Raw genomic sequence first — 27,126 nt, forward strand, 5'->3', positions numbered from 1 at the left:
CACGTACCCAGTGGTAATGAGGTGAGACGTTCTGTGGCTCCATACTGAGCCCTCTCTGTTCCAGAAGGCCAGCATTAGCAGTAGATATAGTTCCTAACTACCGCATAACCTGGTAGTAATGAGGTGGGAAGGCCAGCCTAGCAGTTGGAGCAAAGCTTTGTCTGCGCCCTACTTACCCTTCCTGCTTCCTTTTTCTCTTCCAGAGAGACGGTACTCCAGATCCCGTCCCAAGACTGGTGCACCGAATTATTCATCTCACTTGGTGATGAGCCGGCAGCCTGGCGAGATGGCCCTGACCCCGCTGACAGAGCAGGAGGGTGAGGCTTACCTGGAGAAATGCGGTAGCATCCGCCGCCACACTGTTGCAAATGCTCACTCCGATATTCAGCTCCTGGCAATGGCCTCCATGATGCATACAGGAATTGTGATTGAGGAGTCGGACAGTACTGATAAATGCCTCCTTCTGCAGCCCAGTTTTAGCCACAGGCAGTGCTCCAGTGAGCCCAGTATTCCTGATGGGCCAGAGGGGGTCATGGCAGCAGGTAGGCAGGACCCTGCTGAGCTGAACTGCACATCAGTCAGCTAGAAGTCTTGCTGAGGAGAGGAGAACTGTATGTATATTCAATGTGTTGTGTCATCCCTGCTGGAGGAAAAAAAAGAAAAAAAAAAATCAAACTTTGCTCATGTCATTGAAATGGCCTTGAGGGATCTTCTATTTCTGTAGGAGTACTCTCTGGATTTGCTACTACCCTCTAGATTTGTTTTTCTTGCCTGTCTGGGATCCTTGTTGGTGAAGGTACCAGACTCTTCTCAAATGGGCACTGTCTATACTTCCTCTGTAAGCTTTCTCCCTCTACTAGTTCAAAACCTCAGGTTTCCTTCTGTTTCTTTGTGATGATACAAATTAGCCTCTTTCTGGTTTTCTCCATCTCTCCCAGCTTTGTGCTACTTGTTTGCTCTTTGTTCCTGCAGCAGAGTGCTCTGTGCAAAATGTGGTTTTTGCTCCTGGCGCCAGGGATGGCTGAGGATGGCGCTTTTCTTCTTTGAAGTTGAACTCAGGGATGAAACTATTTGCATCCTGCAGAAAGGTCTGCTCAGTTGGCTTGTGAGAGAAGGAGATCGTTCACTTTGCCTCACATGGGCATGGATGAAAAATCCAGATCCAACTTTTTTTGTACCAAAGAGAACTCATGGAGTCCCAGCTGAGTACTTCATATTTATTGTATTTAGTTCCAGTGACATCTTTAGGGGTGCTGGTGTCAATTGGATGTAAAGGATGTGTGAGTGTATAATTTGTGGGCATATATAGTCCTGGGCATCATGGCATTTGGCATCAATTTGCTTTCAAAATTTTGTTGGAGGGCTACAATGAAAGGAAAAATCCACATAGGTTCCTTTGGGAAGGAGACACTGGGCAGAGCCTGCACTTGTGGCGGAGGCATAAAGGTGCTTCGTCAGCACCGGCCCATCCTGATTCCAGACGATTTCATCCTTGGGCTGCTCTGGTACTTTTAGCACTTGTGAAACCACGGATAACTGGCAGGTAGTAGCAAGGAGTCCTGTTCTGGTAGTTTATTCATGAAGTGCTCCTGACCTCCAGTGGTGTCTGACTCAGTGCAGTGTTGCCTTTAAGATCAAGTGAAGGTTCTTTGCAGTCTTGCTTTTCGTTGTGGAGATTATGAGTGGTTTCAGTTTGCAAGTGTCTGTGTCAGGCCCTGCAGCCTGCACTGTCTACTCTGTAACATCACTTGGTACTCAAATGCTGCTTCTATGGGAACAGAAGCCATCTGTTTGAGCAATCCCCTGGGTTGGTCTGCCGATGTCTTGCTAAGCAGATTTGCAAGTGTAATTACCTGCTTAGAGGTGAACCAAAATGCTGCCTTAAATGTCAAATCTCATTTAAAATAGGGGTATAACACCACTGCCACTTGAATCTAGTCCCTGTGGTACTGGCTCTAAATAGATCTGTCTTCACAAGGAAACAGAAGGTTAGGATGAATCTTCAGGATGTTTGGTTTTGGTGTTCTTTTTGCATGCTATGGCATTAACTGCAGAATTTGCCCTGCTTCTGTTGGGCATTAAGCATCTCCTGTTCCACTGGCTGCATCAAAAGTACAGCTCCAACCTGTCAGGATTTGGCCTTAGTAGCAGACAAAAAGCAGATTATTATTTGGTAACAAAGCATCAGAAATACCAGCGATGAGCACAAGTCACACTACCTTTGTAAACAAGGGTATTGCCTTTTCTCCTGTGATTTGCAAATCTTGAAAGAGATACTTGAGAGGGCCTGATTTTTTTCTTGCAGCCACTTAAGGCACCCTAACTATTGGCCTTTGTGGAAATGCCAAGTGTTTTGATTACCATTTGTGGTTACATATTGAAGAAGAGAGATATGTGCTTACATATTGAAGAAGAGAGGCTGGCTGCCTCCTCCTCAGAGTGTGCAGAGTCCAGTGGAGGTCAGGAAGATGTGGTTTTAAGCAGTCTTCCCTCAGATGGATTCTAGGATAGATTGCCCTCCTATTCATAAAGTGGAGTGACCAGGCCAAATTATTTGATGCCCTAGGGTGACCACGGATTGTGGTGGAGCTTCAGAATCTCTGTGGTAACAGCCAGGCCTAGTAGACCATGCCAGCCTTGCAGCATTTCCGTTCACTGTTATGAATGCTGTTCTTTTTTTCCATTTCTGCTCTAACCCATTTGCTTTCTGTAGCTACCTAAATCATTTGGATCAGTGAGCAGCACCTCTTTTATGGTGCAATTAGCATGCTTTATTTATTTCCTGATGTGTTCTTGGGTCATCTCTAGGGTTAAGAGAAATCCAGTCCTGGTTTTAACTTGAATTTCTTTTGTTTTACATGTATGTATAACTTTAATTATTTTGATTTTGTGTTCTGTGACTTTGCAAAGATTTGCACCAAGCCACTCTGAATCGTGTGCTTCCTCAATCGTTTTGGTTTTTAGGGAGAATTAAAGCTGGTGGCTTTACTTTGTAAACTGAAGAAAAGTTGTTCTGTAAACTCCACTGAGGGTCTGGTCATAAGCACCACTTCTACAGCCATGTTAGATGCAGAAGCATCTGCATGGCTGTACCATTTGCAGGCAAACTGGGTGAAACTGGGAGTGGTCGGAAAGCTGGGAACAGACCTGGAAAGGCTTCTTCTTCATTCACCACATCGCAAAGCCATGACAGGGGCACTGGGCAGGTCTTTTCTACCCTCATCCACTCAAGAAAACCTCTTGGAAGAGCTGTAAGAATGTGAAGAAAATATTTCTTTCACCACCTGCCCAAGTCTGTCTGTTACCTTCTAACTAACTGGATAATTGCCTAGATTGAATGACTCCCCATCACACTGAATCTTTCTTCTCTTTTTACTCTGTCTCCTCTTCTTAAGGTAAGGTGATTTACTCTCTGTATCCATACAGTGCTGTCATAAAATTACTGAGGGGGCCTCATCAGAGATATTCATAGTCATACAATCACAGAATCACAAACTGGTTTGGGTAATAAACCATTAAAGCACATCCAGCTCCAAACCCCTGCCATGGGCAGGGACACCTTCCACTAGACCAGGTTGCTCCAAGCCCCGTCTAACTTGGCCTTGAACACTGCCAGGGATGGGGCAGCCACAGCTTCTCTGGGCAACCTCTGCCAGGGCCTCACCACCCTCACAGGGAAGGACTTCTGCCTAAGATCTCATCTAAATCTCCCCTCTGCCAGGTTAAAGCCATTCCCCCTTGTCCTGTCACTACAGGCCCTTGTCAAAAACCCCTCTCCAGATTTCATGTTGGATGTTTTAGGTATTGGAAGGCTGTTCTAAGGTCTCCCTGTCTGTATTTTTGTATCTAACATACTACCTTTTTTAATTTATTATGTCTATCTGAGACTATTACAGCTGTACTGGGAATACCTGAGTCAGAAATAGGTGCAGGATAAAATGGCTCCTTTGCATTCCCACACTGGCTTCCATTGCTGTCTGATCATCGCTATCCCACAATTTTATTATTTCTGCATGGTTTTCGGTGATCTGACCTTCCCTTTCCTAACAGCACTGACTTGCTTTTCAAAATCATTGTTTTCTACTCTTGTAAAGTCTAAACCCCTTCCATTTCCAGGGGATACAAAGTCTAGGTGCCCTAGCAAAGCAAAACAAAGTCAATCAGTGAGTTGAATTTTAAATATTGACTCACTTTCTTAATTTCAACTATTAGGATGAGGACAGGCACGTGCCTATGTGAAGGACTTTGGCATGAAGATACGTAACTGTTAGCCCAAAGAACTCTTTCAAGGAGGTGAATCTTATTGAAGGGACTTGCTAAGGTCAGTCTAAACTCCACACTGTGTGAAGTTTATCACACCTGGGTGTGACACTGAAACTAGCATGACTTTCATGTGTTACTTTTCCCTGGCAGTACCTTGGCTCTGAACCCCCTGTTAGCAAAGCCCAAGCTCATACCTGGCTGAAACTATCACTTTATTAAAGGCAGCAACAGAAGCAGAATTAAATCTCAGAGAGAAACAAGTCCATGCATGCATAATTGAATATCAAAAACGGAAATAAAAATGCAAGTTCAAGCACACTGTCGTAGGACTTGACAAGCCGAACTCATGGACTTCACAGGACAACTTTGCCTGACATCCTATTGCTGAAGAGAGAAGGGAAAACCCACAGGTTACCAATGCTAGCATGGAGCAGAAGAATCTGGACTCCGCAGAAAACTGTCTTCTGTGGCAATGAAGTAAGTTAAAGTTTGTCTTGCTGCTTTTCCAGGTTTGGTCTGTAGGCGTAAGAAACTTCCATGTTGCCTCAGAGTCCAGTCAAAGCACAATCCAGAGGCAGAAGGCAGGTTATTGAGAGAGGCTAGAACTGCAGCTTATAAGGGAATTGTTTTTCTGCTTCAGTCTCCTCACACAGCTTCAGAAATTTTCCAATTCTAAAATTGGCTGGATGGGGCCTTGAGCAGCCTGACCTAGTGGAAGGTGTCCCTGCCTATGGCATGTGGGGGTGGAACTGGATGAGCTTTAAGGTCCCTCCCAAACCAAACCATTCTGTGATTCTGTGAGTTCCAGCTGAGAAGAAAAGAAATCCAACTACACCCAGCCTTCCAGAGCTGTGAAACTGGAGTGCTGTATTTCAGGTCAATTAAGTGCTCAGATCCTGTAAGGGGAGTGGTTGCACTAAAGTCCACTTGGCCCATTTTGGTCTTTCAAGATGGACTAGACAAAGGCTCAGTGGTGAGAAAATGAGGAAGGCAAGACAGTGGTGACAGTGAAGTGTATTACCTTTGGCCATTTTTCCTGCTAGCATAATGGCTTTAATCTGACAGAGGGAACATTTAGATCTTAGGCAGAAGTTCTTCCCTGTGAGGGTGGCGAGGCCCTGGCAGAGGTTGGCCAGAGAAGCTGTGGCTGCCCCATCCCTGGCAGTGTTCAAGGCCAGGTTGGACGGGGCTTGGAGCAACCTGGTCTAGTGGAAGCTGTCCCTGCCCATGGCAGGGTGTTGGAACTGGATGAGCTTTAAGGTGCCTTCAACCCAGGCCAGTCTGTGATTCTATGGTATCTGAGCATGCTTTCCCATCCATTACACATGAAAGCTATGAGGACCAAGTAAGTTGTAATTAACTTGACATTAACTCCACTTGCTTTGAAGGTTATATCTAATAAATACCACCACATTTCCCAGAAGAATTTGAACGTCTTGAACAAAATATGCATTTGATGGGGCATGGAGTCTGAAATCAAGATTTCCCTTCCTGCAGATGCTGTTAAAAAACAGCTCCAGCCTCTCTCTGTGGTTGAGATAAATTAGCAGATTGCCACGAAGCAACAACTCATTTCTCTGACAGAGGAACTCCCTTTGGTTTCTGATCTGAGTATCTCACAACAAACCTTCAACCCAGACGCGGTGTTGTGATAAGCATAAGAAGCAAGCAGGATGTGGCCAGAGGTGATTTTGTTCAGCATTCGAAGATGATCATCCTATACTGCATCTTAAATTACAGGATGATCATGAGAACACTGAGTTTATTATCAATTGCACTAGCTCTGTCTTCTAATAATGAATAAAATTATCGCTACCCTTCATAAATTACACAAGGTTTTATCTTGAAATATATCTTTTGCCTGCATGGTGCTATATGGTACATCCCTCATTAAGACCAGCCAACAAGACATAAAAACTACCCCAGCGTTCCTGTGTCAGTTCATCTTTCTGAACAGCCCTCCAGAGGAATAAAGATGCAGCATGCAGTGCACAGTTTAATTAGTTTATTTTTTAAAGTCCTGTCAGAAATACAGCTGTGCAATTCATTACAAAATATATATTAAACACTCTATTGATATTTTGAAGGAAACAGGAGTACTTTCATTCTGTTCAAATGCAAACTAATACAAACCTTTAACACTGACCCCAGAATCATGTTTTGCATCCAGCATCAATGTACTTGATGTGAAAACATCTCTAAATAAGAACAGAAAAGGCCACCTTCATTTTATTTCATGGGCAATTTAATTCCACAGCAAACATGATCAGGCATATCATGCGACTAGTTCAAGTCTATACATCTCACATTATCTGAGCTTCCACACATACATTACATACCAACATCTTTAGAAAAAAGAGTTCTCCCTGCCCTGCAGGGGAAGACATTCAGAGGCAAAAAGGAAAACACATCTGCAATATATTATAAAGGGAGAATTTGTGCCATAGCAGCTTTGCAAAGACACGTATTAAGTATGGCTGGCTTAAACCACATTCAAGACAACTGAAATTTGGGAGATAAAAAAAGCTAAGTCATTCTCTAAACCACCTTGAGATCCAGTAATGCTGCAAGGCACCAAGAGTTACAGACCTAAAGAACCCCATTCCTGAAGAAATTACGCAGGTAAGTGGTTAAATCCTCTATTTACTTCCCATTTGTTTTAGAAACGGGTCTCAGCACTGCATACCTTTCTACTTCCATTTAAGTAGTTCTAACACTTACGCCTCAATCCACCATGATAAAACGATTTCTCAGAAGGCGAGATCTGGAGGAAGGTGAAGAGAGGCTGTTTCAGTGAAAATGCATTTTCACACAGAAACCGAATCTCTTTGAGCTAACCTTAGAAAAGTTCAGACACAAGATAATAGTAACAAAGACTATACATTGAGATGGTAAAGATGTAGACTCCTAAATTCTTCCGTTAGCTGAAGTTCTTATTTGTAAAAGAAAGTTCTGCCATTAAAATGAAGAATAGCTTGGAAGGTGGGGAAAGAAAAACGGAATAAATACATGAATAAACATTTCATTAACATTTATAATTTTCCATGAAAGTAAGATGTAACTGATACTTAGCAAATAAGCTCTGAGAGTCTCTGATGTAAAATTCTGTCATTACAGTAATTTGTAATCACTAGGAGTTCTGCCTGGTAATATTAAAATACAAAAACAGTAGGATAGCAGCAGTGACTAAAACATCCATGTTACTGTGGCCAATGCAGTATTTTATATGCGTTAGCATTCTATTCACTATCGGTCTGTGTTACTGTACAGTATTAACCTAAATCATTTAAACTCCTGAACCTGCCACCAAACTGAGGCTCCTCCCAAGGCAGAAGTATGTCAGATCTAGCAAATAAGGCTCAAAGCAAGAATTCATTTCATGACACAAAGCTTCAAAAGAAAAGAAAGTATTAATACACTTGTTGGGCCTTGGGTATAAATTACTAGAACACAGATTAAGGACATTTGTTGTTAGGATCACTAGGGTTGAGAAAGTAACTGTGGCCGGAAGAAGCTCACAAATTACAAGTCTCCTGCTTCCCCACCCCCTCAAAAAAAATTAAAAGGGGAGAATGGTAGTCTTTGAGTATCTTGAAAGGACATAGATAACTAATATAGCTTGAAAATGACCAGAGTACTAGTGTACAGTGTCTTCTGGTTAGAGTGGGACTGGGCACTGTCATGCACATTAAAAGCTCTTAGTTAAGAACGGTTTAACTACTAGGAGCAGTCTAACTGAAGGCACTCTGAAACAATCCTGCTAATAGGAGGAGGCTGTTCAGTATAAAAACTACTTAAGATGTTTAAAAAGACAGTTTTAAAGCCTGGATCTCTTTCTGTTTTGAGTAATGTATGTTCACCTGTCCTCTAAACACAGAATACACTCACTCAGTCAATGACTGACTGAATTTACCATTAGTCAGGAAGTTCATGTTTCACTAGTGACAATACTCCATTTAACATAATTCCTCTTCAACTAATAGGTTCTATCTGCAAAATCAACTTTAGTCATCTGACTATGATGATGAAAGTGGTAGGTTGGGTCCTGGAATTTTTCATCCTCCCAAATGCACACACCATAGTAGTCCTTCATTAGCTTTGAATGTATTAAGCATACACACTTTCCCCATTGATGACACCCATGGCATTGATTTGATAAGGCCAAATAACTCTTCAGTATCTTTTAAATTGCAGTGTCTCAAGTCTTTAGGTTGCATCACTAGGTTAGAGAAATAATACACGTATGCTTATGTATCGCTTAGTTCTTCAGTATCAGACTCTACACTTAAGTTATGGGGTGGACAAAACCTTATTCTTCACTCCTTTTAAAGACAAGAGTCAGACTTTATCAGCACCATAGTAAGTTAAAATTTTTAGCATCAGTGAACTTGAACTACTCAACTTTGGTCAAAACTAACATTTTTGTGGCACACACACAATCAATAACAGAAAGCAGTAACATACACAAATGTTAATACGCACCTGAATTCTTGCCATAGTGAATCTAGTGTTTGGTAAATGAGGAACTATGGATTTTCTTCCTAAGAGCAAACAGGATTGCAATTTCTCCTCACAGTGTCAAATTAACAGGTTTTTCTTTCCCTCCAAAGTGTTGAGGGTGGCCTAACTCCTATTGTCTAATGGTACAGGAAATACCCACAGCAGATGGATGTTGATATGGCCCCTGAGAATTCACAGGAGACAACAGAAATCACAAGTCATCCACAACACCAGCAGATCACTTGAACAGCTGCAGATCACAAGTTCACCTTTGGTACAAGTTCAGGTTTCAACAACAGTAAGACCAATTCTGCATCACCCTATGCAGTCGGTACGTACCTCCACTCATGTATCCAACTCACAACCTGAAAAATATCCAGCACTAGGAGACCCCACCAACACAAAGGTAACTCATTCAAATGCTACCCTTTTATCTCTCTGGTGATGGTGATTGACATTTTGGGCCCAGAGCACATTCTTACAAAGAGATTTATCAAAAGAGAGAACTGGGGGGCACTTTCAGAACACATAAAAAGTATCTCCTCAGTAAACTCAGCTCAGAGTTATTTAGCCTTCTCCACAACACTGCCATGTCTTTCAGAAATACTAGAGTCAGTTCTACATCAACATGCAACTTCCTGAAGAGAACTGCACAGAAGGGAAGGGTCAAAGCATACCTCAACCCTAGGCATTCTGAGCAAAGCCTTAACCTGACTTCAGATTTCGTAAGAAACATAGCCAATTCTAAGTTCTGCGTAAGTCAATGCAGAGAACTGTCTCAACTTTCCAAAGCACTGTGAAAAACAAAGCTAACAAAAAACCCCCTCATCTTCATGAATTTAGCTATTTCCCTGATACAGTATCTATTCCAAGGCACTGAGGTGAAAAGAGTTACAGGTCTTTTCTGATGAAGTTTTGCCTAACTGAGATGTACGGATATGTCAACAGGACTTTCCTGTTAAGGCAGTTAAGTTTTGATTGACACCACTTCACTTAATTAGCTTGCTACAGAAGTAGCTTATTACTTTGAGAACAATACCAAATAATTGAATACATGACCTCATACTGGAAAAAAAAAGTATATCAGCAACAACAAAATTCTATTCAGGTGAAGATCAACTATGTTGGCAATTATGATCCTTTACAAACATATATGGACGATGAATCATAATCTGTGGTGGAAGAACATGACTAGTGGCTCCACTCCTCTGGTTAAGACTTTACTACACAGCTCCATCAGCACTGCGAGCTTGAAATCCTTCTCTGCGGAGACTGTTTAAGTCTAGACGTGTTAGAACTTCACAGCGCACCAGAAGTGTATCATCCTTTACAAAGGTTCTTTGTTTCAAGGTTTGCAGGTGCATGAAAGTCACATAACCAAACCCTTTTGGATTGCGGTGAATTGTTGGTCTCTGGAAGGCTAGTAACTCTGGCTTGGCCTCCATTACTTCTTCATGATTCTGCCTGTCAGGGCCTTCTGACTGATCCAAAATAGAAAGTCGTATAGTGCCTTGGAAGGGCCAAGGCAGATGGCTGTCATATTCTCCTTGCATAGTGTGGACAAACAGAGAAATAAAATTAGCACACCGCTGGGCATTTGGTAACTGGATATGCAGGCGCAAACACAGCTTGTAGCCAGGCTTTCCAGTATAGAAGCCAGGACTGTGCATCACAACAGGTCTTTCTTCTTCCTGGGCTTTCTGAAGTCCACTGAAGTTCTCAATCTTCCAGATATAAATACCATTACATTGCTGTGCTTCCATTTCAGTAATCTTTCCCTCCAAATTTCGGATAGTACGCTTGAGTTCTGCCATGTGAGCGTTCTGAGTCTCCATTTTAGCAATGAGTTCTCTGATTTGGTGATCTTGTCTTACCAGACGACCTTCCAACTGCTGAATAGTTTCTTTGAAGTTTTCAACTTCTGGATTACAATCATACGTAGCATGTGATGCATGTGAGAAGAGGGCAGGCTCAAAGGGTAAACCATTGATGAAGGGTACAGGATTTGTTGCAGTAACACTGATATTTTGAAAACTCTGAGCCATCATTCTCATGTGAACCTGAGTAAACTCCTGCATGTGTCGTGCCAGTTCATTCCTTTGCATCTAGAATTTAAGAGATGTGGAATTAGGAATGCATCAAATGTTATCTGCAATCCCATCTTAAACGTGGCTCGGAAGAAAACCAAACTAGTTTCTTCTGTTATGTGTGAAAAACTGGACTACGAATCAAGGACAGGTGATGTGACAAAGTAGCACTTCACCAATGGAGGGTTCCAAATTTAAGGCTGCTGTTATGACAAATGAGAAAGGCAATTCAAATGCCAGTGGGCAAGTACTGTTCAACTCAAAATAGTGACATTGTAAAAAAAAGTGTTAGTGATAAACATGCATTTCCTATTTTTTCTGTCTTATAAATCAGCAATGTATTCCCTTCACTGATTTGCTAAAATGCTCCCCCATACCAAACCCAAAGGTGTATGAAAACTGATGTAGAAATGCTGATGGGAAAAGACCCATTTTTACAAAGAGGTATTAAGCAACTAAAAACAATATTATCCAGATTAAATAACTTTAGAATTTACTCAAATTTAAAGCACTGTCAGGTTTTCTTCACTGAGCTCTAAGAGCCATCACTCTATTTGGTCAGAACTTTGGAAGAAATGCTAGAAGCTACTTTATTGCCATGAAAGCTGAGCAAACCCGGACTGATAAAAGCAAGTTATCAAGCAAATAATTCACAGAGTTTTTTTAAATTTGAAAAGGACTTTTAAAAGACAATGTATGAACATGTAATGGTTTACAATCAAGATACCTCAAAGCAACAACAACAACAAAAACAACCAAACCAAAAGAGCCCACACGAATCACTGAGGATTTGGGCTGGCAAATGAGACAATAGGGAAACACATTAAGGAAAACCCAACCAACAAACACATGCAGAAGGTCTGCAATTCCTTATTCTGACAAAAGGCTTACCTTTTCTGGACACCCAAAAGCACTGTAAAAACAAGGCACTGGAGCAGTAGGACAGTCATTGTCATAATGGTTAGGCATCTAAAACGAATCAGATTTGAAATTAATTATTCAATTGAGAGTTTTCTTCTTTTATACCATCCTAAAAGAATATTACTGCATGGACTTTGAATATGCAGCGTAAGTCAGATCAGTTTATACCTATATCATTTCTCAAAGAAACACGGAACTTTTGAACCAAAATGGTAACCAATGACAAAAATTCTACCTCCTTGTATGTACATTAACAATTCATTACCTTTGTTCTTACAGAAGGCATCAGAAAGCATTCAGGTTTTCTTGCTAGAACAAACGCCTTTCGTTTCTAGCCTATCCTCAAAAACTAGATCACAGTCCATTTAATAGATTCATACAATCATGGAGTAACAGAATGGTTTCGGTTGGAAGGGATGTTAAAGACTCCAGTTCCAACCCCCTGCCACGGCCAGGGACACCTTCCACTAGACCAGATTGCTCCAAGCCCTGTCCAACCTGACCTTGAACACTGCCAGGGATGGGCATTTCCTTCCTTTCTGAAGCACTACTTGCATATACTTCTTGCGTCTGTCTTCATTATCCTCTTCCCCAAAAAGCTCAACACACTTAATTTTTTTCTTATGGTCTGTGTTTTCCAGGCCCAATTATCCCACTGGTCAGGATCCTCCCTATCCATCCCGACCTCAAAAGCTGGACAGCTTCAGCTGAGGCCTTATGAGCCCTAAGCAGAGCAAAGGATAATAAAGTTCATTTTTCTACCTTACAACACATTTTTGCCTTTGTCATTACTGAACTCAATCCTGTTTTTTTAGATTGTTTCTCCAATTTGACAAGTTCATTCTTAACAGAGATGGGCTGTAAATTAAAACACATTTATCTTCCTGTTAATGAGGTTATTCAATAGAATAAATAGTAATGACTATTACAATAGTAATGGAGAAGCAGAATTCCAGCCAGCATGTAAAGTTAGCTAGTGAATTATTTATAACTAATTTCCAACAATAGCTAATTACAAATACTCTCCTTCCCTGCCCAAATGAGAGCCTTGTTTTCTAATTTCAGCCATAACCACTGGCAGCTTGGTATTCTTTAGCCTCCACTCAAGATCAAAACCACACAGCATGGCCCCAGTTAAGAAGCAATATAGTTAAATGTGCTTTGAAGTCAAAAATCCCAGAGGCTTACCAGGCTGCAGCTGAAAACTGAAGCAGCATTTGAAAGAGTATTACACCTGCACTGGATGAAACATTTTCAGAGACAGGTAAAAATTTATTGGCTAGTAGACAAACCATTTCTTCAAATTAGATTTCATATTAAAGAAGTAATGTACATGCAAAACATCTGCCACAGATTAAACATAGAGAAAAGTAGTCTCTTACCTGCTCTCTGATGAGCACTGTGTTGCAATATTCACAAAATACATTGGCAAGTGGGCAAGTTTGGTCATGAAGCTTAGTTTACCAAACAGAAGAAAAGAGAGGAAAGAAAGAATCAATGAAGTTACACAGTTTAAAAAGATTGCTCTGATGCTATTATCTTTATTTACATTCCAATTTTGCACTTAGCTGTATGCAACTATAATAAAACACATCCATATGAAGAACTAGAAGCTCAAAAAGGAAAGGACAATCCTCAGCATCTCCCAAGTAAAAAAATGCAGAGCCAGCAGAAGAATTCAGAAATTATCTTGGTCTTTTATGTGAGCAGATACCCCCAAATGATGCAGCTCCTGACACATCCTTTCTGCCAGGCGTAAGAACTGTAAATGCAAATACTGCTTCGTGTGTTACTTTGGCAGTAGGTACTGGCCTCACTGATAGCAAGGCCAAAATTCAACAGTTCTTACACAAGTCTGTTCACATGCAGGGGTCCAAATAAGTTTGTATTTACAAACAATCCTCCCTCCAGCTTTTGGCTGTTCTAGACTAATGACCTGAGTTTGTAGCATCTCACCTGTGCAGCACTAAGAGCTCTTCTATACCAAATATATATATATTTTTTAACTGATATTCTGTTTATAAGTAAACCCATGTGAATGAGGGTTGAAAAGACGAGATTTATGCTAAGTACCTCTTTATCTTCATAGGCCATAGATGTGGCGCAGTTTGGACAACAGACTTGACGCCTTGGACACTCCTGTGTTATGTGCTCTTTCAGATGGTTCTTCTGGAAGGCTCCTTGGCACTGTGGGCATTCCACAGTGGAAAAATCACACTGCAACTGATGGTCCTGAACAAGGACAAAAGAGGGATTTGATACTATAGACAGGTACTGTGGTCTCATCTGTTTTCAAGATAAAGTACAGTACAAGAGGAATTAACTGTAATCCTTCCTTCATGCAAGTAAATCCTTATAAACTTATGCTGACTTTACCCATGTTATTGTCCTGTTACCAGGATGAGGACTTCATGTATTTAGAGCTTTAACAATGCTCTTGGGTAAAAATTCAGCTCTATGTTTGGCCTTTTCACCTTGCATTTTATTTTCCAAAAGAAAGTATTTCAACTAATGTATCTAGCTGCTTTGAAAGAATATTAAACTGACTTTAGGGAATTTGTGTGAAGTACAGATACAGATCAAAACACAAACATGATTGACCCAAAAGAGAAAGCTGCACCAATGCAATTTTTATGCACTACAATGTTCACTTGCAAATGACCTAATTACAATTAAAAGCTGATCTAAAACCAAATACATGTAGCTATAGACTTAACAAACAGTGCACTGCATCAGCAGAAACATAGCCATCTATGTTATTCCGAATTTTGACTTGCTGTCGTGGTTTAAACCCAGCCACGCAGCTCGTTCACTCACTCCCCCCCCTTCCTCCCTCTTTCTTTCCTTGCCCCCTCCTCCTCCCCATCCCTCCAGGAGCAGTGGGGCGGGGTGGGGGGAAGGAAAGAAAGAGGGAGGAAGGGGGAGGAGTGAGTGATCGAGCTGCGTGGCTGGGTTTAAACCACGAAAGTAGAGAATACAACACCCTCACCACCCACCGACCAATAACTCACCCCACCCAGACCGACCGAGCACTGACTTATACCTCATCCAACCCCGCAGTGCCCTAGCCCTTCCAGGTAACTCTCAGTTACATCCCGGGCATGACGTGCTGTGGTATGGAATACCCCTTTGGTCAGTTTGGGTCAGGTGTCCTGTCTCTGCTTCCTCCCAGCTTCCCCTCCTCCCTGGCAGAGCATCAGGCTCAGAAAGTCCCTGGTCAGACTAAAACATTTGTGTTATCAGCTCTGTTCCCAGGCCGAAAGTCAAAAACACTGCACTGCACCAGCTACTAAGAAGGAGAAAAATGACTGCTACTGCTGAACCCAGGACAGCATCCACCCCTTATTCCATACCATTCACGTCATGCTCAGATCCCACATTTTCAATATACCATCACTCTTATCGCAGTGCACTCTTATCTTAGTGCATGGACCAGTCCCTAATAAAGCTGCTGAGTCCATCTGGTCCATGATGTCAGGCTCCATCTCTTGTAACAGTCTTTCAGAGCAGGAGAGGCTGTGTGCAGTGTTCACACTCGTGCATAACCTGGGCAACAGTGACCATTGCTAAGTCCACCCCTTGATCATGAGTCCATCTGTATGTTGAATCTCTGCCCTGGTGGCCTGAAGTGTCATGGGCCCACCAGGCTCAAAATAATTCACCCTCCCCTTCAGCAGTTTCTGCATCTTGTCGCTGGGGGCTCCATAGAGCTGCCTTCCATCTCCGGTGCTTCCAAAGCACTGGAGGGGCCCAGTGGACTAGATACTTGCCTGTACTGTCCCACACACCCTGCCACTCATGGCTGTCCAGCCTTGGAGAAAACCTCTTGGTCCTCCTATATCGTTGTCTAACCCTAGACAAGACCCAAACCCAAATCTGCTTAACCCTTGAGATCAGACGAAATGGTGGTGGGTAAAACACGCTCTGTATGTGTGCCAACACGCTGATCCCCATCACAATCAGCAGGCAGGTCCCAAGGGTACCCAAAGGCCATTCAGACCCTTCAGAACTCTCAGATGATGCTGCTGTACTTGGCACTGGGGCTGGTGCAGCTGCTGTGCTTGCCAGCTCTTGCACCACCTGCTTCTCTTACATATATATATATATACACACATACACACACATACACACACAGACAGAGAGATAAAGATCATTTCTTAGGCTTCCCCTCCTCTCTGGCAGAGCATGAGACTCACAAAGTCCTTGGTCAGTCTAAACACTTGAGCAGTAACTAAAAACATCGGTGTTATCAGCACTGTTCCCAGGCTGAAAGTCAAAAACACAGCACTGCACCAGCTACTAAGAAGGAGAAAAAAAATGACTGCTACTGCTGAGCCCAGGACACTTGCTCATGAAAACCAGGTTGCATGTTTTCCAAGCTAATTCTCACCTCTAAATGCCTCAGCTCCATCTTCATACTGCAGCCCTTGTTAGGACACTTCACCGTTAATGAAAGGATTTCCCGTTTAGCAAAGTTGTCAGGAAAAAGTTGATTTTCAAGCAGAATTTCATTGTCCACCGGACATTTGTGACCTGCATCTCTGTAATGCCAAAAAGAAAGGAAAAAGATACTCCAAGTTCCTTTTGCCCTTAATTTAAAGTATTTTTACATTAGCAAGACATTAGTGGCCAAATTACAACACATTAAGGAAGTCTTTGAAAAAAATGGCATTTATGTGACATTTAGCAGAGCATATGCACTGTACATGAGAGAATTGTCAATACACAAGTTCCACTAGAGGTGTCATGACTGGGGTGGCAGTAGTTTCTAACTCAATAGTTTTTACTTGGACAAATGCCAGATGGATACCCTAGAAATAAACTTCAGGAGGATGTAAAGAAAATGAGAACTTATGATCCCATTTCTGCAAGTAATAACATAGCTAAAACAACAAAGAATATTTCATATACTATTTCAAAGCAATCCTTTAAAGATTCTCGGACCTTCTCTCCTTTCCTTCTCACTTTATAAACAGTCAAGATGCTGACAGCTGAGCAAAAGCACAAATGTCTTTGTTGTTCCAGATTCATTTCATCTATTAGGCATTACTTTTCACATAGCTCATTTCACTGTTCTTCTTGGACAACCATTTGATCATCTTTTAATTTGCATATTTATACACAGCAAAGAAAGATAAAAAAAAAACTAAAGACACAAAAATTACTATGAAAAGTATTAAGTATTGGAAGACTCCTTATAGCAGCTTTCCAAGTACCTGAAGGGGCCAACAAGAAATCTGGAAAGCAACTTTTTATGAAGGCCTGTAGGGACAAGACAAGAGGGAATGGCTTTAAACTCAGTGGAGAGATTGAGATGAGGTATTAGGGAGTTCTTCCCTGTGAGGGTGGTGAGGCCCTAGCACAGGTTGCCAAGAGGAGCTGTGGCTGCCCCATCCCTGGCAGTGCTCAAGGCCAGGTTGGACAGGGCTTGGAGCAACCTGGTCTAGTGGAAGGAGTCCCTATTTGTGGCAAGGGGTTGGAATTGGATGAGCTTTAAGGTCCCTTCCAAACCAAACCAGCCTGTGATCCTATGAAAATTACACAGGATTTGGAACTGGGTGTTGTATCTGAAGCCATTTTAACAGCAAACAGACTGGAAGTTGGTGCTAACTGGCGCAAGTTTGGAGGGTGATGGTGGAACATGGGTGCACGCAACATGCACAAGCCTGTTCCACTGTGTCAGGTTGTCTACCTGCATTAAACACAAGAATCATTAGAAATGGAGTAAAAAAGGGATTCACCTCTACCAAATATTCCTTTAAAAAATATCCAGTATCAGCTCATTCCTGAAAGCAGCAGGTCAAAACATCTATTCACGAGTAATACAATTGAAGAGGCATGGAGATCAAAGCTTCTGAGCCGAAGTACTAATGGAAACAGCCATAAAATGGAAAAATATATGGGCCAGAAGTATGTCAGAGCAGTTGTGGTGGAAAGATCAAAGGCCAGAGCATTGTCACTGCTCAGAAACAGGAGGGGAAGTAGAACCTAGTGGGCTGTGGAGACCAGGAGGGAATTTGCATTCTTTGTTGGAAAAGGAAATAATTGCTCAGCAACTCCATCAGCAACGTTGCTAGAGGAAGTGGGTTTAAAGCTGGGACTTTGAGAGACAATGAACTTCCTTTCCTAGGTTTTGCTCACCACAAGCCCAACAGTCATACTCCTAAATAAGTGGAAAACTGAAAATACCTAGTGTGCTGTTTTGTTTCCTAGCTCCCAGGGCTAGGATCAGAATGCTGGTCACAGCCCAGGAACATTCCCTCACCTCACAGACAACCTACAGTAATCAGTTTTCACAGGTGTATTTCAAATCCCCTGTGAAGCTCTGTAGGCCTGCTGAGAAGACAGCAGCCTTATTTCTATACAGAAAAGCTAATTATGTGTAAAAAGAGCCAATAACAGATTAATTTGAAATAATGATTACCGGATCCCCAGTTTAAATGACTAGCAGGCAAAGGGTAAAAGAAGAATGAATGGCAGATTTCCAGTGATTATAGTAAGGAAAAAGCAATAACACTGTAATATATTAATCACATAATCACAGAATGGTTTGGGTTGGAAGGGACTTTAAAGCTCATCTAGTTCCAACCTTCTGTCACTGTGCCAGTGCCTCACCACCCTCACAGGGAAGAATTTCTTCCTAATATCCAGTCTCAATCTCCCCCTTGTCAGGTTGAAGCCATTCCCCCTTTCTCCTGTCACTACAGTCTTCAAACAACCTTTGCAAATATAGGGACTGTGTTTAAAATGCTGCTTAGATCTACATCTACAGACAAAGATGTTGCTATACATCTTCTATCACACAACTGAGTTTATGCATCTCAGTTCCAATCTATGTTCCGGTGAAGGCTTTTCTATGCTGTAATTACTTATCACACTTGGGTGTGCCCTGCAAAACAGTACCTACCTGTGAAACAATAATCATCTGCTACAAAGCACAATAAGTATTCCTATAATTTCCCTTGAAATTAAAATATAGGTATGAAAAGTAAAGCCAGAAGAATTTTGTTTGAAAAAAAAGCCTGCTCTGATTTTATCAACTGAGAATTTGAGCCCAGAAAATGAGCACAGCTGGCATGCACTGCAAGCTCTCAAAGCCTTCCTTGCTGACCCTTATCAGCTCATAATTCCGCTTTACCAATAAACAGAGGTTCTGATATTTGGTGAGGTCTTTTACAAGCCCTAAATCAGCTTTGACCTAAGATACAAGAAAAGAAAGCCTGGAGTAAAACTAAATTAGCTACTGCATCTGAACTTGGTTCTTCCAAGATTTCTCATCAAGTGCTTTCTAGAAAGTACCATTTGTAAACTACAATTTGTAGCTTCTTAGGTAAATAAGCTTCTTTACTACCATGACTCATAGCACTTCAAAGCACTTCAGACAGCATGATTTAAAAAGATGCCAAGACTTTCTGGGAGGGAAACTTTTTCTGTGATCAAACCCATCTGGTCTGATCCTGTCCCTCAAATTGTAAGATCTAAGACTTTGAAAGCTTTATAAAAAGAAAACAAATAAATAAATCTTTCTAGCTGTAGCAACAACTGCTTCAACACGGACAACTACAGCTGTCTGTGTAAGTCACAAGAAGCAATGAATCAAAAACTGCTTGCTCATCCTTTGTAATTTAATATCCTTAATCTCTGGGCTCACTTGAGCTGGACAGTGTGGAAACAAGGAATAAACAGAAGCAATTTTTTACCCTGATCAAATAAAGGCTGTGACAATCACTAAATAAATAAATAAATAAACAAACAAATAAATAAATAAATAGGGTCACTTTCCATTTTCATTTTAGAAAATGGAAATGTAGAAGCTTCTCAATGACATCAATCATTATAGTACTGTAGACATTACAAACTCTAGTATGAGCAAAAGCTTCTCGTCACTGTAGCAGTTTGAAACTGTTTGCGGACCTGGAACTTTGAGCACAGTGACTGCTCTGTTAATTGAAAAAGGAAGAGAAATCAGTTTCCATGCCTGGGGTTGAAGAAGGAAGTTTCTCTACCTGCTGTGAAATGCTGTGTTCAGAGCACGGGTTCACTGCAGTTCCTCACTCAGTCCTGTGGTAAATTCTAACCAATGACTGTAACAGTGCCTCTCATCAGCAGAATAATAAATGGCAGAGTATTTAAAGCTCTTGCAACCTCCAAACTCATGATATTTTGACCATACATGGTGTTTATCAGAAAGTACCTTTGATGAATTATAAATTCCCAGAGTCCTATTAGCACTCACTGGTAATTCACCTCAAGCAGCTCTATTCAGTTTACACTGTCCTTAAGCTACTCTGCTTTGGTAAACAAATTCCTTCTTAAAAGCAACTTCCATGAATTTTCCTTTACCTTATGGATTTGACAATACAGCCTTTGCAAAAACGGTGACCACATGGTGTCTGCACTGCTTCGCGAAGAGCCATCAAACAGATTGGACATTCATATTTACTTTCCAAGGGGGGATCAAACTCCACATCATAGCCTTGTGTTTCCTCTGTGAAAGAACTCTGAGGATTTCCAGCCCCGCTGCTGACACTGTCTTCCTTTGCTCCAGTGCTGCAGGCACTGGCCATGGCTGCACAGCAGCCACTCTCCACGTCTCCGGCTCCACTGCTGTTATCACTGTAGAGTAAGCTCATAGTAGCTAATCAAGTGCTACGCAGAAACGCCCTGCAGGATGACAAAAGGATGTGTTAATTTAAAATACTCCAAGACCTTCCTTTCCAGTCAAATCTTTCTAATTAGAAAGATCTGGCTCTACTAAAATCACCGGTGGTGTTGTTTTGTCCAAGTTTCTGTTATTTATCTTTTTTACTTACCTTGTGATAAATAGGAAAGAGCACTGCATCCTGTCAGCCTAGTTCCAACAAAAACACACACACCTTTCAGGAACTCTTTCATCTAACCCCCTAATTTCTGTAAAAAGAGGAATACTCTTTTATGCTTACTGAAAATGCCTCTTTATGCCTTCAGTATTATTTAGTCTAAAACATTCAAATATAATTTACATTAAAAATGCTATATAAAACCAAGTTCTATTGCATGACAATAGCTCAATTCCATATTTACCTTTGCAGTGAATAAATGTTATTTAACATTTTCTGTATACACTGATTCACAGCACAGGTTTCAAATTACTTTATGTGCATGCCCACACGTCCAGGTGCCCAAACCAAACAGATGTTGCGATGCAAATGAAATTTAAATATACAGCACTGCTGATAACATTTAAGAACTGCCAACATGACTTTAAATTGTGTAAAAAGCTACAAATGAGGTAAGACTAATACTTCCACAGCAAAAAAGCTAACTACAAACCAGTAGTACTCAGAGTTCATGCTCTTTTTGATGATGAGCGAGCTTCAAACAAATATCTGAACAACAAATATGAATTTTTAAAGTCCAAGAAATTTTCATGTAACTTTCTTTTTTAATGGTTACAACCATTTTCTTAGAATCCTCCTGTGGGTAGTTTTCTATATAAACCACATTTCTTTGAAACACAGAGGTTATCACAAGGTGCAAGGCAGTATGATTAGGCTGAGGGCTACAGGAACACGCATGTGAAACAAGCCTACTAAGCTCATGACAGTTTGATCTTCTTTTGCACAGCAGTATAGGCAAAGGTCTCTTAAAGTAATATGAAATAACAGACACTGCCAGGGATGGGGCAGCCACAGCTTCTCTGGGCAATCCATGCCATGGCCTCACCACCCTCACGGGGAGGAGCTTCCTAATATCTCACCTCCCCTCTGTCAGGTTAAAGCCATTCCCCTTGTCCTGTCACTACAGCCCTTGTCAAAAGCCCCTCTCCAGATTTCTAGTTAGCCCCTTTAGGCACTGGAAGCTGCTCTAAGGTCTCCCTGGAGCCTTCTCTTCTCCAGGCTGAACAAGCCAAACAAGCCCAGCTCTCTCAGCCTGTCTCCATAGCAGAGCTGCTCCTTTTGGAGGATCTCTGTGGCTTTCTCTGGACTTACTCCAACAGCTCCACATCCCTCTTGCACTGGGGGCTCCAGAGCTGGATGCAGGACTGCAGAAGAGTTTCACAAGAGCTCCCCCAATGGCTTAGAATGGAAGCAGAAGAATCAATGCTTAGAAAGATGCTCTATGACAGAAAGATTTTTTTCTTAGGCTGCTATCAGTAGGTCTCTTCTCTGGAGAAAAATAAATCAAAATAAACCTACTTGTTCCCATTGTTAAACTAGCATAACTTTCATTTATCAGCTGCTGCAGAGGATAATTAACCCTCTTGTGAAATCTGTATTTCCCCAAAAAATCACAGTAACTAAGTCAGGCCAGTGGAGGGGGAACGCTGGTATGCAGGGTATCGGAATCCATCAGCTAGCCTAGGACTGAAAGATGCGCATTATTCTAAGCTACAAGGGTATATTTAATGAGACTAAGAAAGGGAAGAGGAACATGTACCCCTTTAGCAATATCATAAAGGAAGTCAGGAAGTTGCAAAGAGGAAAATATAATAGCTTTAGCTAAGTCCAGTTGTCACATTAATTGCAAAGAAGTGCACAACTCTTCCTTTGGGCTAATCCTAGGAAAAAACAGGCTATCTGAAATACCGTTCTTACAAGGAAGTAACCAGGATCTGACTCAGTAAAAAAAAAAAAAAAAAATCTGACTCGATAACTGAAGACTTTGAAGATTTAAGTGCTGTGCAAATGGTGTTCTCTTTGCCTATTTAAATTGTTTCTACAGACACAGCAGGTACATACAATAAGTTTACAGAAGTCCTCTCTAGCAGAGCCATTTGAATGAATGACTCACTGCAACCAGTCACCACCACAGTCTCACACAAAAATCCCCTTATTCTGTGATACATTCCACTCCCACATGGAGCTTTTTGTCTGCATATGACCAAGGGGTTCATCAACTACCACTGTCTCTTCTCTTGAAATAGGGAAATTCAGGCACAAAGAAGCAACTTAGACAAGGTGATAAGAGACAGATCTTTTACATTTTGTTCATATTTTACTAAGGGGGTTACTTCTCTTATCCATTTCATCTTATCTGTGATGAAAATCCTCCTTCCTCCACACATACGTATAGGTGTGAGGCAAGGAACAATTTTCCAAATCAATATCCACACTGCTATTACTCAGACCATTACTACAGCCTGATTACTCCACCATAGTTTAAAATTATTCTCTACAAGTTGTAACTATGTTAGTAGGAATTGCTTCATTTTCTTGTGGCACTTATTTTATCCTCCACAAGTAGGAACACAGATCCAATCTCGAACAGAGCAGTGCTAGAGCAAGCCCAGTTTTATTTGGAGTGTTGATGACAGCTCTCTCCCCTGATGAAGGTGGAACAGATGGTTCCTGAGCCTGCTGAAACAGTTTTGCATGTTCCTCCACTGGAGAATTCAAAAAGCTTTCAGGCTAGAAGAGGACTGATTTTAAACCCCAACGAGTATATATCCTCAAATTCGTATCAAATTGCTGCCCTTCCTTCTCAGTGACCAAATAGAAGACCAGTGAAGTAAAAACCTAATAGAACATTCCCCCCAAACCACACTGGTTTTTTCTTCCCATTGATAATAGCTGATATTGCTCCTCTGTGCTGAACAAAATGAAGTCAAATACAGCAATATGCAAATGCTAATTTATAACAACTTGCCTACACCACAGCCTTCAGAATTTATCCTGGTAGCCTGCTCTAAGACTTTTTTTTGTTTGGACAAGATTCAGTCTTCAGATAGAGGAACAACTTAAATTAAATTACTGGATCATTATTACATGGCAATTCTTGGTTTTGCTAGTGTGGAGTTTCTCAGGCAGAGGAAGCTTTGAAACTATGTTTGGTAATGCACCTGAAATGCCCGCTTCTAGAGCTAGGAAGACCTATCAGACTTGCCAAGCAGATGGACAATGGGTTTTAGCTTGTCCACACAAGGTACACAAAGTCCTTGGGCCAGGGAAAGCAGATACTGTTCTCCAAGGCAACAGCTATATTGTGTGACAACAGAAAGGAAGGTGCTTTCCATGCCAAATGGTAATGTGCAGAATTTATTTGATCAGTACTTGTGCTGCAGAAATGTGGACTGCCCTAAGGATCAAGCTGTCATGTCCCAGCAAAAACACAGTTAAGACTACAGGGAGTCCCCATGCCACTCTTCCAACTCCAACATCAAGCCATAATGCAACCTTTCTTCAGTAAGCACTCTGTGCTATGCTGCTATTTAAACTGTTACCTTACAAAGTGATTAGGTTGATCTGAAATAGCACCATCAGACCAGAAGAGCAAGCTCCTGCAAGAATAAACATACCTTACAATTCATAAAACCAACCTCAAAACAGAATTAAAGCCCTTGTATTTTAAAATCAACATATGCAACAAAACTCAGTACTCTAATTTGCAAAGTCCCATAATGTAAGGGAGCTTAAGTAGGACTTTTACAGATTATCATGCTCCAAAGAGCCACAGGATTAATTTAGAAACTTTCTAAATCAAAAGAAGAAATCACTGGTACCAGACAATATCTTCAGATTGCCTGGAAAATTACACTATAATTAGAGTAACAGAGAGCAAATCAAAGTAATTTATCAATTGTAACCTATTTACACTGAAATATGAAACAATACCTTTGAGCATTTAGCAAAGGTGAAGGAGGAACACAGTACAGAGAGTGTACCGGGTACCATGACATAGAAAATTTTAGTATTAATCAGTAAGTACTGGGTACAATTAATTTCCACATGCCTTTTCCTGGGAAATTCACTCTGAGTAGTCATATAAGTAAGGAAATCAATACAGAAGACTAGTCTAAACCCCTTTTCTTACTTGAAGCTCACAAACATAACTAACAACACAGCCAGCAAGGGAAATGCTTTCAATGCCTTCATGGACTGGAAGACTCTCCTTCTGCTTTGTCAAGAACAGTTTTGTACATAGAGATTTCTGGGTCATGAGACTGACAGACCAGTGGAGTGACTTTGGATCATTTGTTTATGAAGCAATATCTGCAACACTTATTCCCAAGCATATTAATCAATGGTCTACTGACAAGCGATAAGTGCTGTGCTTGCACTGTGAGGTTTGTAACTACTATCTCTGTGGCCTCATCCATACAGAACAGAAAAAATGAAGCAAGTTCCTTTTAATTAATACCTGTAAGCCACTTTCATTTCAAAGCTATCACATGGACAGGCAAGCCAAAGCAACAGGAGATTCAGGCAGGACTTATAACTGCAAAAACGGAATTCTGGTTTCTTGTAGAAGTCTACAAGCATTTTGCTGAGACAGCAACTGGCTTTGGTTTACCTAATAGCAGTAATCTTCCAGACTTCCAAGTCTCCTGGATAACCACTATGCTTACCATTTAAACATGTGAACCTAATGACTTAGAACTGTAACATTTGAGGCAAAAGCAATCGAGTAACAACATAAAAAGCTCATTAGACGCAACCAACAGCTTCTGCCACTGGAGCAGAACAGCCTTGGGGGGTGTTCTTAAGCCTTACAGGTGATTTCCAGGATGACCAAGAACCTGTGGCTGCCCCATCCCTGGCAGTGTTCAAGGCCAGGCTGGACAGGGCTTGGAGCAACCTGGCCTAGTGGAAGGTGCCCCTGCCCAGGGCAGGGGGTTGGAAATGGATGAACTTTAAGGTCCCCTCCAACCCAAACCATTGTGCAATTCATTCTATGATACTGTTTCTAAACTTGATAGCTCTATATTTTTCTAAAGAGTGACAGTACTTTGTCGCAATTTTATTAACGTGAGTAATAAGTTATTACTTCAATAGTCTTTTCCATCAATTTCATCTGCTTTGGATAGACCACACTGAGTCTTTTCATTCTTAAATAGAAGTCTCAGCCACATGTGGGAGGAAAATGTTTTAATTATATCCCCTATACCCAGTAGTTAGCTGAATGTACTCCTCCATGTTCGCTTCTGACAACTTGTTCATGCTGCAGAGCTACCTATGACTGATGTGGACTGTGCCATGCCTTAGATACCACTGACAGAATTCATTAAGTACTGATTATGAGGGAGAGGTAAGAAAAGGAACGGGGGAGGCAGTTACTGGCTGCACTAACAGCTTATTTAACATCTTCAGTGCATTTTACTCTGTGTGTTCTGTGTTAACACTTGCAAGAAACCTGCTTTGTCTTTTCATAGAATGATTACAGAATAGTTTGAGTTGGAAGGGACCTCAAAAATCATCTAATTCCACCCCCCTGCCACTGAGGGGGCACCTTCCACTAGACCAGGCTGCTTCAAGCCCTCTCCAACCTGGCCTTGAGCACTGCGAGGGATGGGGCAGCCACAGCTTCTCTGGGCACCCTGTGCCAGGGCCTCAGCACCCTCACAGGGAAGAACTTCTGCCTAAGATCTCAATCTCCCCTCTGTCAGGTTAAAGCCCTTGTCCTGTCACTACAGGCCCTGGTCAAAACCCCCTCTCCAGATTTCTTGCAGGCACATTTAGGAACGGTAAGATTGTTAACACGGAAAATAGTTAACAGAAAAATATTTACAACGTTTCCAGATTATTTTTAAATCTCCATTCCATGCTTGGAAAAGCAGAGCCCACTTCCCAAGTGACTGGGGGCTGCATAAGGACACGCTCCCGTATGTGTCCAGTGACACAGTTAAGAGGCAAAGACAAAGCTATTCCGGCCGGTTCCGACCCCGCGGCAAACCGGCCTAACCCCGAGCCCAGGCCGCTGACAGACCGCGGCCCACTGTCTGTGCAGCTCAGGCCTCAGCTCCATCACCGTCCTCCCTCCCGCCACCCACCGCAGCGACAAGTCCCCGGCCCCACAGAGGCGCGGGCCGAGCGGCCGGGCCCCGCTGTGCGGAAGGCAGGACTGCGGCTCCGCTTCCCAGCCAGCAGCCCCGGCTCCGCGCCCAGCCCCTCCGCGGCCCCCGCCGCACTCACCGCCGAGGACGACCCTGGCCGCCACTCCCCGCCGGGCGCCACTTCCGCCTTCTCCGTAAAGAGGCGCAGGACGCGCCGAGCAAGAAGGGCGCTCCGACGCGCCACAGCCGCTACAGCGCCCCCTGCCGTCGCGGAAGGAGATAAGCACTAGGGTTAGGCGCGCGGGGCCGGCTCTGCAGAGCGGTACGGCGGAGGCGGGTTGGGGCGGTTCTGTGCGCTGCGCTATCCCCCACTCCGGGAGCCAGCGGGCAGGAGACCCCCTGCATCCACCCCATGGCCTGACCTCGGTTCGCCGCCTGATGGCATCGGCTTTCCCCTCTGCCTGCCGCCGGGGCCGGGACCCGGCGCCGTGCTGCTCCGGGGCACTGCGCACGCGCTGGCCACGGAAGGCGCGCCGGAGGGACCAAAATCGGCGCGTGAATGCCGGGCTGCGGCCACAGGAAAGCAACGCTCGCGAGGGCCCC

The 27,126-nt window shown here is 42.4% G+C and overlaps 2 protein-coding genes across 3 annotated transcripts in view; one reads left to right on the top strand and one right to left on the bottom strand.

The window, feature by feature from the left end:
• The window catches only part of PRR5L (proline rich 5 like), a 45,132-nt gene extending 38,788 nt beyond the window's left edge, over positions 1–6,344 (top strand). Inside the window, exon 9 of the mRNA XM_065683189.1 lies at positions 204–6,344. Within this exon, the coding sequence (XP_065539261.1) occupies positions 204–586 (383 nt within the window). The 3' untranslated portion in view covers positions 587–6,344. The remainder of the gene's footprint in view (positions 1–203) is intronic.
• Positions 6,255–27,126, bottom strand: TRAF6 (TNF receptor associated factor 6). 2 transcript variants are annotated; one of them, XM_065683188.1, is made up of 7 exons: positions 26,946–27,126; positions 20,115–20,435; positions 16,162–16,312; positions 13,845–14,003; positions 13,154–13,225; positions 11,742–11,819; positions 6,255–10,868 (listed from the first exon to the last, which is right to left on the bottom strand). In XM_065683188.1, exons 2-7 carry the CDS (start codon positions 20,402–20,404, stop codon positions 9,987–9,989), a joined length of 1,632 nt encoding a protein of 543 aa, XP_065539260.1. In that variant the 5' UTR covers positions 20,405–20,435; positions 26,946–27,126; the 3' UTR covers positions 6,255–9,986. The 2 variants fall into 2 exon arrangements, with proteins under 2 accessions (XP_065539260.1, XP_065539259.1); XM_065683187.1 differs by lacking the exon at positions 26,946–27,126 and adding an exon at positions 26,663–26,749.

This window comes from Lathamus discolor, chromosome 6, assembly GCF_037157495.1.
Source record: "Lathamus discolor isolate bLatDis1 chromosome 6, bLatDis1.hap1, whole genome shotgun sequence".
Lineage (NCBI taxonomy): Eukaryota > Metazoa > Chordata > Aves > Psittaciformes > Psittacidae > Lathamus > Lathamus discolor.

Coding starts and splice junctions, on each gene's coding strand:
- TRAF6 (XM_065683188.1), bottom strand. CDS start 20,404: ATGAGCTTACTCTACAGTGATAACAGCAGTGGAGCCGGAGACGTGGAG. Junction 11,820..13,153: donor CAGTGCTCATCAGAGAGCAG/GTAAGAGACTAC, acceptor GATTCGTTTTAG/ATGCCTAACCATTATGACAA. Junction 10,869..11,741: donor CTTTTGGGTGTCCAGAAAAG/GTAAGCCTTTTG, acceptor CTTAAATTCTAG/ATGCAAAGGAATGAACTGGC.